This window comes from Panthera leo, chromosome B4 (assembly GCF_018350215.1).
Source record: "Panthera leo isolate Ple1 chromosome B4, P.leo_Ple1_pat1.1, whole genome shotgun sequence".
In the NCBI taxonomy this organism is placed as follows: domain Eukaryota; kingdom Metazoa; phylum Chordata; class Mammalia; order Carnivora; family Felidae; genus Panthera; species Panthera leo.
The window spans coordinates 116822947-116839972 of NC_056685.1; the positions used below are offsets into that span (position 1 = coordinate 116822947).

Here is a 17026-nt window from a genome sequence, read left to right on the forward strand (position 1 = left end):
TACAGACCAGTAAAACAGAATAAACTCTCACATTTATGGCCAACTGACTTAACAAGGGTGCCAAGACCATTTAATGGGAAAAGGATAGTCTTTTTAACAAACAGTGCAGGGAAAACTAGACATTCACATGCAAAAGAATGAAGTTAGATCCAAACTTCACACTACATGCAAAAATGAACTCAAAGCCCTAAATGTAAGCATTAAAACTATAAGAATATTAAAACAGAGGAAAATATTCATGATCTTAAATTTGGCAGTAGTGTCTTACATATATCACCAAGAGCAGAAAAAAAAAAAAAAAAAAAAAAAAAGATACACTGAACTTCTTTAAAATGAGAAGTCCTGGGATTCCTGGGTAGCTCTGTCAGTTTGGCCTCTGACTCTTGATTTCAGCTCAGGTCATGATCTCATGCTTTGTGGGTTCAAGCCCTGCATCGAGCTCTGCACTGACGAGAAGCCTGCTTGGGACTCTCTCTGCCCCTCCCCCACGTGCTTGTGCGAGTACATTCTCTTTCAAAAATGAACTCTAAAAAAAATAAAAAGTCTTGTGTATCAAAAGGATGCTTTCAAGAAAGTAAAAAACCCACAGAAGAAAATAACTGCTAATCATATCTCTAATGAGTCTAATATCTAGAATATATAAAGAACTACACAGCTTTCTGACCCAACTCACCACCATCAACAACACAATTTCAAAATGGGTAATAGACTTGAATAGAGTTTTCTCCAAAGCAAATATACAAATGGCCAAGAAGGACATGAAGAGATGCGCAACATCCTTACTCGTTCGGGAAATGCAAATCAAAAAAGCACAATAAGATACCAAGTCATACGTACTATAATGAATATAATAATTTGTTTAAAAAAAGAACAGAAGTGTTGGTAAAAATGAGCAATTAGAACTCTTATATATTACTATTAGGAATGTAAAATGGTACAGTCATCATGGAAAATTGTTTGATGGTTCCTCAAAAAGGTAAATATAGATTATGCATGACCCAACAATTCCCACTCCTAGGTATTTAAGCTCAAAGAAATGAAAACAAGGACCCAAACATATGCTTGTACACCCATACTCAGGACAGCATTATTCAGAAAAGCCCAAAAAATGGGGAAAAGTCAGTGTGAAATCAACAGATGAATGTTTAAACAAAATGCTGCATATTCACAGATTATTATTCAGATATGAAGAGAAATAACATTCTGATACATGGTACAACATGGATAAAACTTGAAAACATCATCTTAAGTGAATGAAATACGGCACAAAAGGGTGAATGTGGTATAACTCAATGTATATGAAATATCTACAAAGGCAAATTCAGACACAAAAAGTACAGGCCTACCATGGGTGCAAAGGCATGTAACTCTTGATCTCAGGGTTGTGTGAGCCCCATGTTGAGTGCAGAGATTACTTAAGTAAATAAATAAAAAAGAAAAGTACAGGCATACCTTGGAGATACTGCAAGTTCAGTTCCAGTCTGTTGTAATAAAGCAAATACCATAATAAAGTGCATCAAGTGAATTTTTTGGTTTCCCAGTGCATATAAAAATTATGTATAGGGGCGCCTGGGTGGCTCAGTTAAGCCTCCGACTCTTGATTTTGGCTCAGGTCATGATCCCATGGTTCATGAATTTGAGCCCCGCATCGGGCTCTGCATCATCAGTGCAGATTCTCTCTCTCTCTCTCTCCCCCCTTCTCTCTCTGCCCCCTCCCCTGCTTGTGTGCTATCTCACTCTTTCAAAATAAACTTAAAAAAAAAATTATGCTATACTGTAGTCCATTAAGTTGTACAATAGCATTATGTCTAAAAAAAGTGTGCATAGACTTTTGTTAAAAAATACTTTATTGCTAAAAAACTGCTAACCAGCATCTGAGTGAACTTTCAGTGTGTCATAGTCATTTCACCAGTGGAGGGTCCTGCCCGAATGTTGATGGCTCCTGATTGATCAGGGTGGTGGTTGCTAAAGGCAGGGGGGAGACTGTGGTGACTTTTTTTTTTTTTTTAATTTTTATTTATTTTTGAGAGAGAGAGACAGACACACCGTGAGTAGGGGAGGGGCAGAGAGAGAGGGAGACACAGAATCTGAAGCAGGCTCCAGGCTACGAGCTGTCAGCACAGAGCCCGATGCAGGGCTTGAACTCACGGACTGTGAGATCATGACCTGAGCTGAAGTCAGACACTTAACCGACTGTGCCATCCAGGTGCCCCCCTCCCTGCCCTTTTTTTAGACTGTGGCGATTTCTTAAAATAAGACAACAACAGAGTCTACTGAAACGATGGGGTCTCTTCCTTTCATGTCGTTTGATAGAATTTTACCCACAGAACTTCCGTCAAAGCTGGAGTCATCTTAAACCCTGATACTGTTTTATCAACTAAGTTTATGTGATATTCTAAATCTTTCGGTGTCATTTCAACAATCCTCACAGCATCTTCACTAGGAGTATATTCCATCTCAAGAAATTGCTTCCTTTGTTCATCCACAAGAAGTAACTTCCCATCATTAAAATTTTATCATGAAACTGCAGCAATTCAGTCACATCTTCAGGCTCCATTTCTAGTTCTAGTTGTCTTGCTATTTCCACATTTGCAGCTGCCTCCTCCACTGAAGTTTTGGAATCAGCTTCTGCCAAACTCCTGTTGATATTTTGACCCCTCCCATGAATCACACACATGTTCTTAATGACACCTAGAATGGTGAATCTTTTCCAGAAGGTTTTCCATTTATTTTGGCCAAATCCATCAGAATCACTATCTATGGCAGCTATAGACTTACAAAATGTATTTTTGAGGAGTAAGACCTGAAAGCCCAAATTACTCCTTGATCCATGGGCTGCAGAACTGATGTTAAGAGGCAAGAAAACAAGATTTACCTTGGTTGTATATCTCCATCAGAGCCCTTGGGTGACCAGGTGCATTTTCAATGAACAAGAACATCTTGAAAAATTTTTTTCTAAACAGGCTTAAAATATTCAGATCATGCTGTAAACAGATATGATGTCATCCAGGCTCTGTTGTTCCACTGACAGAACATAGGGAGAACAGATTTAGCCTAATTCTTAAGGGCCCTATGGTTTTCCGTATGGTCAATGAGCACGGCTTCAACTTAAAGTCATCAGCTGCATTAGTCTCTAATAAGAGAGTCAACCTATCTTTTGAAGCTTTGAAGCCAAGCACTACTACTTGTCCTTTTTAGCCAGGAGAGTCCTAGATGGCATCTTCTTCCAAGAGAAGGCTGCTGTGCCTACATTGAAAATCTGTTTAACACAGCCACCCCCATTAATTACCTTGCTAGTTCTTCTGGATAACTTGCTGCCGCTTCTACATCGGCACCTGCTGCTTCATCTTGCACTTTTACGTTATGGAGACAGCTTCTTTTCTTAAACCTCATGAACCAACCTCCCTTAGCTTCAAATTGTTCTTCTGCAGCTTCTTCACCTTTTTCAGCCTTCACAGAATTGAAGAGAGTTAGGACTTTGTTCTGGATTAAGCTTTGGTTTGAGGGAATGCCGTGGCTGATTTGATCTTCTACCCAGACCAATAAAACTTTCTCCACATCAGCAATAAGGCTGTTTCACTTTCTCATCATTTATGCGTTCACTGGAGTAGCTCTATTAATGCCCTTCAAGAGCTGTTCCTTTGCATTCACAACTTGGCTAACTGGACCAAGAGGCCTAGCTTTCGGCCTATGCTGGCTTTTGACATGCCTTCCTGATTAAGCTTAAATCATTTAAAGCTTTTGATTTAAACTCAGAAATGTGACTTTTCTTTCACTTGAACACTTAGAGGCCACTGTAGGGTAATTAATTGTCCTAATTTCTGTACTGTTGTGTCTCAGGGAATAGGGAAGCCTGAGGAGAGGGAGAGAGATGGGGGAACAGCCTGTTGGTGGAGCAGTCGGAACACACAACATTTATCATTTATTAAGTTCACTGTCTTACATGGGTGTGATTTGTGACACCCCAAAACAATTACAATGGTAATATCAAGGATCACTAATCGCAAATCACCATAATAAATATAATAATAAAACTTGAAATATTACAAGAATTACCAAATGTAGCACAGAGACATGGAGTGAGCAAATGCAGTTGGAAAAAGGGCGCCCACAGACTTGCTCAATGCAGGGTTACGACAAACCTTCAATTCATTAAGAAAAACACAGTATCTGCAAAGCGCAATAAAGTGCAGTGCAGTAAAATGAGTTATGCCTACACATTAAAGGTTACGGGGGGCTGTGGCGAGGGGGAAATGGGGTGGTTGTTCTTAATGGGTATAGAATTTCTATTTGGAGAGATGAAAAATTATGGAAAAAGACAGTGTAAATGCTGTACAATACTCTAATCAATGCCACCAAATTGTATACTTACAATGGGTAAAAAAAATGGCAAGATAAAAAAAAAATAGTAAAAACAGAAGCAAAAAAAACCAGCCTCAACCTCATGAATTGTCCTGGGCCCAAACGACAAATTATTATAACATGTTAACAAGTAGTCTTTCAAATATAATAAAGCACCAGATAGAATGGAACGACTTCTACACACCTAGAGTGACATATTCAATGTGTGTTAATAGCATCATTTGGAAGGAAAACAAAAACGCATCCTCTCTTACCTTTAAAACCATGTCAGTTTAAGATGAATCATAAGTGTTCAAGGTTCAAAATCTCTACATTTCAATTCTCTTCATTGCAAAGTTTTCAGGATCTGAATGGTGGTGCTCAAGTATCAAAAAAAAATACCAAATTCCTTAATAAAATGAAGAAACATCCCTAGGACTTCCTAGGAAGAAGAATTTTATATAACTACTGGATATATTTTTTCATGTTTTATCTGCAAGAATATCAAACTTATGGATAAATACATAAAATTTGCAAAACATTTTTGTAACCTATAAAATGAAAAATGTGACAACTTTATAATTGAAGGGTGCTATCCTATAAAATTATGGTAGAGATTACTAAATGAACGGCCAGCACAAATATAAATTAAATATCATTACTGACGCAGTGAGACTTCATTCTCTTAAAAATGAAACCCATAAAGGAAAATGATCCCGTTCTGCACAGCCTTCTTCCCCCAGAAAGAACGGTGACTCAACAAAACCACATTTTAACAACATGAAGATCTTGTTATTATAAATTTCAAAACAAAATGGAGGAATTTCCACATAATATTTATAACCTTCAAAGTACAATATTAATACATGTCTGTCAGTTAGAAATAACAGCAGTTTGTTAGGCTACAGGGTTTAACATAAAACCAATTTACAAATGTGAAAAGCAGTAGTGGTCCAATATTCACCATTACACATGAATCTGTTTCTTCCAGAAAATTTTTTTTAAAAATTAAAATTTCTGTCTCATGAAATATTAAAATAACACCCAAACATGCCACAATCACTATTCACAAATAAAGTTAAAATGAAATATACAAAAATTCACTTAATACTGTTAAATAACAATAAACTACAAGATTTCCTGAACAGAAATGGTAGGACCCCTGAATGTTTTACAGTGAATATCAGGAAAAAAATTAAGTTATGATTATTTTCATGATATATAAGCCAAAAATTTACATGACCATTTCAAAATATACCAATTAAGATTTGTAGTTTGTAAGATGCACTAAACAAATAGTCCTTAAAAGTTAACACAAATGCTTAAAACACTTACCAACACCAAGGCGTGTTTATGATGTTCAAAGAGATGCATAATTGAAACTGTAATATTTACTATCTCTGATAAACACATTAATACCTACAATGCTTTAAAACAATCCTCAGTTCTCCTTTCTATCATTTGTATTTATCATGGCTCATTTCAAAGACATATTACAGCTTTTAGCTGATTCCAAGTGAATGTTATTAAAACACACGCATATAGACAGCCCCCAAATGAAATAAATGGCTCCCCCCAAAAGTATCATCCTTTCTAATAAAAGAACTGTATTTAAAATGAAAACAAGACCTCACATATTTCACTGGACTTGTATGGTTTAGTTTTAACTAAATTAAAGCACAATGTAAAATAGGTAAGTGTATTAGTATACACATATCCAATAATATGCAGTAAATATTTCTAAAATGAGGCAAGGTAAAAATAAATAATTTTGGTGCTTTAAATTACTGGTATCTAATGTGAGATCCCCATGTCAGGTATTCACTTGCTTGAATCAACCTCTGCATCACATGCTTTCCTAAACATGATGTACTCATCAATTTTTTAGCTACTCTATTTGCTGATGTTCAATGAAAGATTATACAGCATGAACTTAGAGTGTTCAAGATGGCTCACTTATTTTACTGTTAAGCAAAGCTAAACTTACATTCCAGGAAACACTGCAGTTTAATTTTAAAAACAAACAAGAAATGCAGCAGTAAAACAATTCGTGGGGAGAAACAGATGCATTCACATCTAATAAAGCCACTGCAACTTCTTCAGGCATTTAACTGTTGTGTTAAATAAACAGACAGTAGTTATTTAGCAGCAATGATTCCGCAATAAATAATGCACTGTGTTTCTCAGTCCTGCACAAAAATTGCAGCTACAGTTACATCAATAGCTGTAACCTACTGGCTCTAATGGCAGAGAAGACCTTAAAACCAACTGTACAAAAAAATTGTCACACTGTGACAACAAATATAAAAACAATCTGTAGGTCTGAAATAAAAAGACTCCACTGTGAAGAGGACAGTGTAGACAAACGGAGATTCCAAGTCCACCAAAAGAAATAATTGCCTTCAGATCTGAGTCCTTGATTGATAAGAAAGGCTGGGGGCTGGGCTTGAAACCATGTTATCAGACTTAAAAGAGCATGCTCTGTCTTCTGTTCTTCCCATGTCCTAAAATATAAAGTCATTTTATGAGGCAGTTCAAGGTTCAGTTTTATCCCACATACAGTATTTGGTGACTCTAGGAAGCTAATGTTCCCACCAGCAAAAACTAATCTTCCACGTAAGAGTGATCAGCACTGTCTGAAATGACCCTTTTGTTGATGGGGTCAGTCTACAGCTTCTATGCTTCGAAGTGATGAACCTGATGACTAGGGAAGCATAAGATGTGTCTTCTGCCTCAGGTACCAGGAATGGCGTGTGCAGTGATCAAGCCAGGCCACTTGTAAAAGGTCTTTGTGCCATCTGCAGCTTTCAGGATCCCTGACTTGACTGAGTCAGATTTCTCTCTGAAGAATTACTGAGCTGCCCACATCATACAGAAAAGTGAGTACGTGCAATGCTAAACATACAGTTGTGGAATGCACTGTACATTGGTTTTTACATCAATAATTTTACTGATCAATTTATAAACCAAAAACTTAGTTCCACGCAAAATTTCATGATCGACACGTGAAATGGTTTATGACAAACACACCTGTCTCTGGATAAGAAGAATTTCGAAAACCCGGGTCCTTTTGCAACTGAATCTCTTTCAAACTGAATATTGATACACCTAAAATGCACAGACAAAAACTATCAGGTAAAGGTCTGACATTATTAAAACAAATATAATCCAGCTATCGACAGAATTGTTTAAAAATGTATACTGATTCAACATGAAACATTTATGCTACATTCACAAGGTTACAGCCTTGCTGAACTATTTTTCCCCTTTGTCCCAATGTTTTGAGTAGAAAACCAACAAAATAATCTCCCCTCAGAACTTTTCCCCCACAATTCTGCTTTGAGTCACACTTCCACTGTATGTTTCTCTTCGAGTATGTACATACAGAGAATATACACTGTCTATTTCTAGGACCTACTGGGGTTGAGGAGACCTAATCAAAAGGCACTACTTGGTTTTTATTCTCTCTGCCTTTATCTGTCTTCTTATGATGGCATGAAGGTATCAGGGCCTCAGACTATCTTCAGATTTTCAGAGAAAAATAAGAAATAGGTTTGTATAACCATAATTGCCTACCTCAAATTGCCAACCATAAGTGCCTGATATTAACAATGAAATGTAAGTATCATCTTAAAAACACTTGTAATTCTCTTTTCATTTCCAATCTTTCTTTTTCCAATCTCTTTCTCATTTCCGATCTCTGCCAGAGAGGTAGTCTTTCATTAAAAAATATCCAGTAAGCTCTAAGTTAAAAGTCTTAAGGATTCTTGATTCCAAACAGCAAATCTCAGTTCCTAAATATTCTAATTCTCCATTCACCTTACTCAGTTTTAAAGCAAAATGTTGAGGTAATTTTTAAAAAGGATCTTATAAGTAAGATGAAGCGGTCACCTCAGGCATGAGAAATCAGCTCTTTTAGTGACTAACAATATGCTCACCACTGTCACGAGGATAGTAAAGTTAGAGTGACCACAGCAAAGAAAAATCATCTTTATATCTTGAAAATGAAATCTACTTTCACAAGGAAACAATCGTATGTTTTGCTCCATTACTCTTTGCCTGAAATCCATTTTTAGAAACTCTGAATCGAAGAAATCTAGATTGGGCCTAATGACAATGTCTATCATCAGATGGCATTTTCCAATTTAAGTCCAGTAAGATTAATAACCCATGTCTAAGTACTATTGATTTCTTACAAAGCAGTGGCAATGTGCTCAGTGTTAAAAGAAATAAATTAAAACATAGGCAAAGAAGACATACACTTCCCTTCAAGGAATTTTGATGTACTTACAAAAATAGTTAAAATTTTAGGCTTAAAAACCAACAATCTCTTCCCAAACCCCTAATTTACCACCCAGTCTCCTACCCTGGACAAATGAAAATGGGAGATGGGGACTTTAGAATTTCTCTTACTTTCAGGTAAAGTATGTATTCTTGGTCCCAGACTTCGAAAGTACACATGCTTCATGGCCTCTTCTGCTGAAACCCTTTTCTTAGATTCATACTGTGAAAAAGCAAAGAACTGCTTCATTAACTTTTTCTCTAAACATCATGAGGGGAGGTAGATTAGCATGTAGAGCTAATAAGATGATTTAATACAATGACTGTTTTTTAAGAACCAACTTGGATTACATCAGATATACTCTAATGTGAGTACTACTGCGATTATGTAGTAATGACTTTATCTAGTTCCAAATTTCCAAGATGAAGTTAAATCTTCACTTTTATAAAAACTTAGACTTCCCGTATTTTCTTAAGTGATGAAAAATTAAAATACCCGACCTTTGGTGTTACTTTTCCTCATGAACACCAAAGTATCATTGGAAATATGCCCAATACTTTTATGACAGATATTATTAAATTACCTACTGGATACCCATTTCCCTTTGTTCCTTGATGAGATAACCTAAATTTGTCTAAGGTGTCCATGCTTCCAAGTCCAACAGATCAACGTGAACCATGACTATTCTAAGTTTAGGCTAATTATGATAATCTTGCTCCCCAATTCCCACCCTCTCTTACAATTAATGTTCTGGCCAACGAGACTTATGAAGAAGCCTTGCAGGGGTTTCTGGAAAAGCCTTTGCTTTCCAGATACAAGAGGACTATTATGGCTGACACCCTTATCCTCTCTCTTCTTCCTGCTTTGAATAGAAGATATGAATGGTATTTGTAGGTGCAGCAGCCTGTAAGGCAGTAAGTATAAGGAAAAGAAAGAGAACATAAATTACAGACAACATGCCCTTGACATAGTTTTGATGCCAGAAGGTGACAACCTCAGACCATTCTAGGGCACAAGAGACCCAGACACATAAGGTGAAACCATTATTTTTTATTATTATTATTATTATTATTATTATTATTATTATTATAATTATATCTAAGCATATGATTTAAGCATGCCAGATACTACCATAAATAATCTTATTTAATGGTCATGACAGATATTTAAGGGAGGTATTCCTGATCCCATTCTACAGATGCAGAAACTGAGGCTTAACAATTACAAAGATGTAACTTACCTGAAGAAATTTTGTTATCAGCTCGATTCCTTCAGAGTCTAACCTAAAACAACAAAAAAGTGGCAATTTATTCTTTTATCTTAGCTGACAGTAACTTTTCAAATAAAACTATTTTCCAAGTGTTTTAATCTGCAAACATTAAGTGCTCTACAATAACCACTCTTTTTGCTTTCAAAAGACTCAAAAGTGCTACACTTAAGACTTATCTTGCCACTTGTTGAAGAAGAAAATATAAAAAACTAGGTTCCAATTCAAATTTTCCATAATGAAGAACAAATCAGATTACTAAAGTTTTTTTTAAAAAGCACTATTCTGTCTCAAAGTAATCTCTATTATCAGGAAAGCTTAAGTAAAGTGTATCATTTTCATAGTGTTCTACGAAAGGCAAGCTACAACAGCATCATTTTCTTATTATATAGGTGAAAAAAGAAACAAGTGACCCCAAAATGTGTCACTGTGGTTCACAATAAACACAGATGACTCATTCGACATATTTTTACACAACAGTCTACTAAGAACTAGGTACTAGAAGCTACGAAGTTCAATTTATTTTTTTGAGACAGAGTGCGAGGGAGAAAACACCTGTGAATCAGGGAGAGACGGAGAGAGAATCCCAAGCAGGCACCATTCTGTCAGCGTAGAGCCCAATGTGGGACTTGAACTCAAGAATCGTGAGATGGTGACCTGAGCTGAAATCCAGAGTTGGGACGCTGAACCAACTAAGCCACCCAGGCACCCCTATAAAGTTCAACTGCCTTAATAACATCATAAAACTTAATTAAAAATTAGAGCTACACATGTAGAATTTAAGAAACAAAACAGGTGAACATAGGTGAAGAGAAAAAAAACTAAGGGAGGCAAACCCTAAGAGACTCTTAACTATAGAGAACAAACTGAGGGTTGCTGGTGGGGAGGTAGTTGGGGAATGGACCATTAAGGAGGGAACCTGTTGTGATGAGCACTGGGTGTTGTATGTACATGATTAATCACTAAATTCTATGCTTGAAACCAGTATTACCCTATATTTTTACTGGAATTTAAATAAAAACTTAAATAAATCAATAAATGAAAAATAAAAAAAAAATTAGAGCTATAAAACCAATGAAGCCGTCGATAAAGACAGATAATTATAGTGATGATATTCATATAATGAGCAGTAGAGGGTTTGGGGACTATCTTAATGGGATAATCTCTTGATCAGAAACCATAGGTTCTATTCTGCACTGCCTTTCACTGGCAATATATTTTCCCAAATTCCTCTTAGTGGGTTCCATGGATGCTATGGCCTAGACATTCTCCAGACTCTTCTAATCCTTTGTAGTTTGCCATTCTGACAGATATCCAGAGCTCCTTGGGCACAAACTAGGGGTTAAGGTCATGGAGAACCTGCTTTAAAGAAGAGCTTCAACTTTCTGCACTGGACATTACAATAGAAGCAACGTATAAGTGACAAAAATAGGATTTATGCTACTCAGAAGGAAGAGACACACACAAAAAGCCCCGCACATATTATTCTTCCTAAGAAAGTCTACTTAGAATGTTATTAGTTGCTATAGTAACAATAAGAACATCAATTCACATAAGTACTTTAAAAATATTTTTGGTATCTGAATTTGTTTTTCTACTCTCTCTAGCTTGAGAACAAATGGAATTAGAGCAAGTATGTTATACTGTCAGCAATGAGAATGGCTTTGATTAAAATAGACATTGACCTTATTTGGTACCTGGGTGTACTCTTTGATTTTTCTAAGGAAAGATGAAAAAATATAGTCAAAGGGGTTATTCTCTGCTACATACTGAAAATTTAATAATTCCATAAATAAAAATTTCTGACTGACATTTTAATGGGGGTTTTAAATGGATCTGGGGATAGATCTGAGAAGAAATTTTAATGAAATGGCCAACATTTAGGATATGAGGGGTCAGAAAGAGTTTACATTCCTCAAATACAAATTAGGTCATTAACATTGGCCAAATACTGACAGGTCATCTTGTGTCCGAGTCAAGATTTTACTTATAACACTTCCTTAGATTTTTGTAAGTAAATATAGAATAATCCCATACAAAGCAAAACAGAAGTTTCATCATGGTCTTCATGGTATTGAAAAAGACATTAACCAATGTCTTCTTTCTGAGAAATGAAATAACCTACATAAACTCTAGAATTCTAATACAGTTGCTTTAATATTCATTTTATTTATAGCTCAATTCTGTGATTTACATATCTTGATCTCTGAATTATAAAATTAATCTGACACAAGGGAGGAAGAAATTCAATTAAATTAGATTCTAAAATATTTAAGAACTGTATGTATTATATGTATTTTTTCCTAAACCCATCTGTGGCTAATGCTTCAAGAGAATGGAAAGAATCATGTGGGTTTTCCACCCTTTAACATAAAGAAAAAGAGGAGTGCCTAGGTGGCTCAGTCGGTCTGGATTCTGTGTCTCCCTCTCTCTTTGCCCCTCCCCTACTCAACGCCCGGTCTCTCTCTCTCTCTCTCTCTCTAAAATAAACACTAAAAACAAAAGAAAAAAGAAAAAGAAAAAATACCTGGGTGCATGGTTAATGAGAGGCTGTGGTTTGTATTTTGGAAAGTTGTAGTTCTTGAACTCATCATTTGAAGAAACACCCGGCCAAGTTTCCTGAGATGGTGTTCCTGAATTTAAAAAAAAACAGTATTTATAAATATATAAAAATGTATATATACGCAAATATATATAAATAAGGACAAATGAGAAAGTGTCTTAAAGAACACTGTATATTTAGTAGATGATTTGACTATTTCATCTGAAAGCAAAATGACAGAAACAGTAAACACATATGGACCTTTTTTTGGACTATGCAATGATGCCATAAAAATGATGCCACCTAAATGACATCTAACCTACAAATATTTCCTAATAATACACCAAAGGTCAATTGTCAGTAATATTTTTCTCTGTTCTTCCACAAAATTTTTATTGCAAAGGCAGAACTCAGTAATTGAAAAGAAGTTACCTAGAAGCCTCTATCTTTATAATTATGCTAATTATAATTCTTTTTTTATTTTAATCAGTAGTGGTTTTCTTAAGCTTTTTTTTTTTAAATTTTTTTTTTTCAACGTTTTTTATTTATTTTTTTGGGACAGAGAGAGACAGAGCATGAACGGGGGAGGGGCAGAGAGAGAGGGAGACACAGAATCGGAAACAGGCTCCAGGCTCCGAGCCATCAGCCCAGAGCCTGACGCGGGGCTCGAACTCACGGACCGCGAGATCGTGACCTGGCTGAAGTCGGACGCTTAACCGACTGCGCCACCCAGGCGCCCCGGTTTTCTTAAGCTTTTAAGTAACCTCTACACTCATTGTGGGGCTCCAACTCCTTACCTGGATATCAAGGGTCACAAATCCTACACTGAGACAGCCAGGCACCCCAACTAATTATAATTTTTGTAACAGCTATTTGTTAGTCTCAGTACCACATTTTAAAATATGTAGTCTTATCCAGCTAGTCAATTGCAGGTAACAAATTACTGGGAAAATATTTCTATTACCTAGCAGTCGGAAAATTAAGTGCAGTTCATCTTCCACAGTTGATCCTGGAAATAGAGGTCTTCCAGAAGCCATTTCAAAGAAAATGCAACCAACACCCCTTTAAAATATATCATAAAAAAATGAGCAATCAATCCATTTACATATTAAGAAGCACAATTATCTTTTCCTTAAGATTGCCTTTCTGGAGAATTTTGTATTAGCCTGATGGAAAACCTCCTGCACAGATTTTTTTCAGCTCCAACTGATTTGTTAACATTTATCTTATTTGTCTCAACTTCCATCTTGCTGTATCCATTGCTCCATGACCCTTAAAATGTCCAACTCTCCTCTGCACGTCCCTTGAAGAATAACACTAACAATAGCTAATAGTGACTGAATGCTTATTATGTCTTAGGTAGCAGGTAGCAGAGATAGGGAGAAACAAATGATCAGAGATGGGTTTTTTGTTGTTGTTTTTTTATCTGAGAGACAGATAAAACCATGAGATCATGACCTGAGCCGAAATCAAAGTCAGGTGTTTAACTGACTGAGCCACCCAGGCACCCCTCATGTGTTAGAACTCTTTAATTGTTGCTTATATTGTGGCTCTTTAAAATAATATCCTCTTATAAGTCAGATATCTATCAGTATGCCCTGTACCAATGGCTATATTCTTTCAAAATTATAAATGGCAATAACATGTGCATATATTTACCACATGTCAATCTGTGTTGAGTACTCTGAGGAACCAAGAAGCACATCAGGCGGCCGGTACCACAGTGTGACGACTTCATTTGAGTAGGTCTTTGTGGGAACTGACTTGGCTCTGGCTAGCCCTTCACAGGGAAAAGAAGACAATTAAGAAATGGCTGTAACAGATTCCCCAGCCCATAGCCTCACCATGACTCCAGTCACAAGGATGTCCAAGATAGCTGCTACTCTGTAGTTTCTTGAAATTTAACAAAATCAGTTTTAAGAATTTTTCTTGAGTGTGAATAGTCTTGGGTCGGCAAATCCTTTTGTAATTAATAACAATTCCACAATCAGAGCCTATGCTTGCTTTTATGAATGTGAAGGCATCTGATAATCTGATGGGTTAATCTAAACTTAAGATACTTTTCTTCTATGAATCATGATGCCAAAATTATTTCCAAGCTGAACTTAAAATGAATGCAAAACAGGTCAATGACACAGAGATAAACAGTTTTACCTTTTAGACTTTTGTTACTTTTTTAAACCCAAGTCCAATTTTCATTTGCTGTACCAACCTTCGTTTTCTTGGAATAAATTACACTGCTGCTGTGTACCTTAAGTTATATATAAGGACAGTTTTAAGTAAGATGGACCACGCTGCCTTTGGATATTATTAATTAATGTATTAGATTATTAACTAATGTAAATGTCATTCCTTTCCAATTTAAAGTGGAATTCACTGATTATTGAGAAACAAAGGCAAGAGTTCACAACTTTATTCCTTGAGCCACTGGCATGAGAGTTGTTTTTACTTCTCTAAGCCTCCAAATTCTAATAACTTTAAGAAGCAACTTTAAAAGATAGCTGAAGAAATATAAACTCATTCTAACATATAGTTTATTTCAAATAACTCATTTATGTATAACTTTATATATTCGATTAAAACATTAAATAAGAAAAATGGAATTCAAACAAAAGGAATTCAACACTTGAGTAAACTAGATAAAGTCACTCAAATAAAAGTAGAAATTTTAATAATTAGGCAGCACTCATACTATTTTTGTTTAGTACAACAGCTAAAGGGTGTAATTGGAACAATGTTGACACTATCTTATTTAATTACCAGTCTTATTCTACCAATCCAGCTTTGTAAAGTAAGTTCAACAAATAATTTTCCTACCAACTTTGTAATTAGCAAGATGGGGGCAACTTTCTAATTTCCCTTCCTGATATTCATAGTGGGTTATTTAGGGGCCAAGGACAGGGCTACAAGTTTGTTTATTCTATATCCTGTATGTATAGCATCAAAGCAACTGCAAGTTATAGTTTCCTCAATACCTTACTCTCCTGCTCCTGAGAGAATTCTGAACTGGGGTGCTTGTTCAAATAGTCTCCTGGTTCACAATTAGAATTTCAGTAGTGGCATGAAATGAAATCATCTCTTCCAAACCAAGTTAACTGTGATATGATATAATTATACAAGCCATTTTCTATTACTAATGAAATGTTTGTCTGTATTAGTACTTTCTACACCTGAATTTCATCCATCACAGGAAAAGGGATAGAATTTTCATAGAGATCACAAACAATTTACAAAAAAATACTCGGGGCGCCTGGGTGGCTCAGTCACAGCTAAGCATCTGACTTTGGCTCAGGTCATGATGTCGCCATTCCTGAGTTCAAGCCCTGTGTCAGGCTCTGTGCTGACAGCTCAGAGCCTGGAGCCTGTTTCAGATTCTGTGTCTCCTTTTCATTCTCTGCCCCTCCTCCACTCACACTCTGTCTCTCTCTCAAAAATAATAAACATTAAATAAATTAAAAAAACAAAAACAAAACAATACTCAAAGTTGTATGACCCTCCCTCACTTGCAGTCCTGAAGTATATTTACTGCTTGACCAACAAAAAATAAGTAACTAAAAGCAGAGACAAAATTGACTGTACTACCTCATGGAATAATCAGAATTTCTTACTGACCTGTGAAAAGATATAATTTACTTGGTCTGCTTTGTTAGAAGCAAAATTTAAAGCACTCTCCCCAAAAAGTAAGTTTTTGATGGCCTTTGCCTTTTTTTTTTTTTTTTTTTTGCATTTATAATAGCCAAGCAGGGTTTCTCTATCACTGCTATTCATTTTGGGATTAAGGAACAAGGAGCAGTAAATGCACTTTGGCCAAAAAAAGAATGAAAGAGAGAGAAAATAACAATTATAAGGAAAGCAACAACAAAACTGTGCCCGAGACTATATAATCTATGTGAGCATATACGAATAATTTGTAATTTCTTATTTAAACACATGTGACCTACCCATTTCCTTTTTAAGGAAGTAAAAACAAATACCAATCTACTTTCAAACAAACAACAAAGTGTTAAATGAGTAAAAGCATACGAATTTCCTGAACAAACTCACCACTTAGTGAATTTTTAATCTTTTGTTAACAAAGCAATACTTGAGAGACTTAAAATTGTCAAATTTAATGCAATACTCCAAAAGTAAAACTACTATCTATAATCACTTATGAAAAATGATAAATGCTAATTATGAAAACTGCATTGGCTTTTTATTACTTTTTTTTTAAATTTTTTTAATGTTTATTTATTTTTGAGAGAGAGACGGAGCACAAGCAGGGGAGGGGCAGAGAGAGAGGGACAAGGAATCTGAAGCAGACTCCAGGCTCTGAGCTGTCAGCACAGAGCCTCACATGGGGCTCGAACTCACAAACTGTGAGATCATGACCTGAGCTGAAGTCAGATGCCTAACTGAGCCACCCCTGCGACCTTGCACTGGATTTTTAAAACCAAATTCTATTAGAGTACTGAAACTCTCAAAATGTAGAAATTTAAAAAAAAAAATCAAAAATCAAAAAAAGAAAGCTACTATACAAAGTTTCTCTAATATAACAAAGTTTACTTCCTAGAAGCATAAAGCGTATGTAATTTCATTAAAACTGATTAGCTAA

The 17026-nt window shown here is 35.8% G+C and overlaps 1 protein-coding gene across 2 annotated transcripts in view; it reads right to left on the bottom strand.

Annotated features, from left to right (window-relative positions):
• Nucleotides 1-2574: 2574 nt before the first annotated feature.
• CDK17 (cyclin dependent kinase 17) overlaps nucleotides 2575-17026 on the bottom strand; it is a 111679-nt gene continuing 97227 nt past the window's right edge. For both annotated transcript variants that reach the window (XM_042947438.1, XM_042947436.1), the window contains exons 11-17: nucleotides 14092-14212; nucleotides 13397-13494; nucleotides 12418-12523; nucleotides 9864-9906; nucleotides 8755-8845; nucleotides 7372-7449; nucleotides 2575-6845 (exon numbers count right to left, since the gene is read on the bottom strand). In XM_042947438.1, coding sequence (XP_042803372.1) covers nucleotides 6808-6845; nucleotides 7372-7449; nucleotides 8755-8845; nucleotides 9864-9906; nucleotides 12418-12523; nucleotides 13397-13494; nucleotides 14092-14212 — 575 coding nt within the window. In that variant the 3' untranslated portion in view covers nucleotides 2575-6807. The remainder of the gene's footprint in view (nucleotides 6846-7371; nucleotides 7450-8754; nucleotides 8846-9863; nucleotides 9907-12417; nucleotides 12524-13396; nucleotides 13495-14091; nucleotides 14213-17026) is intronic.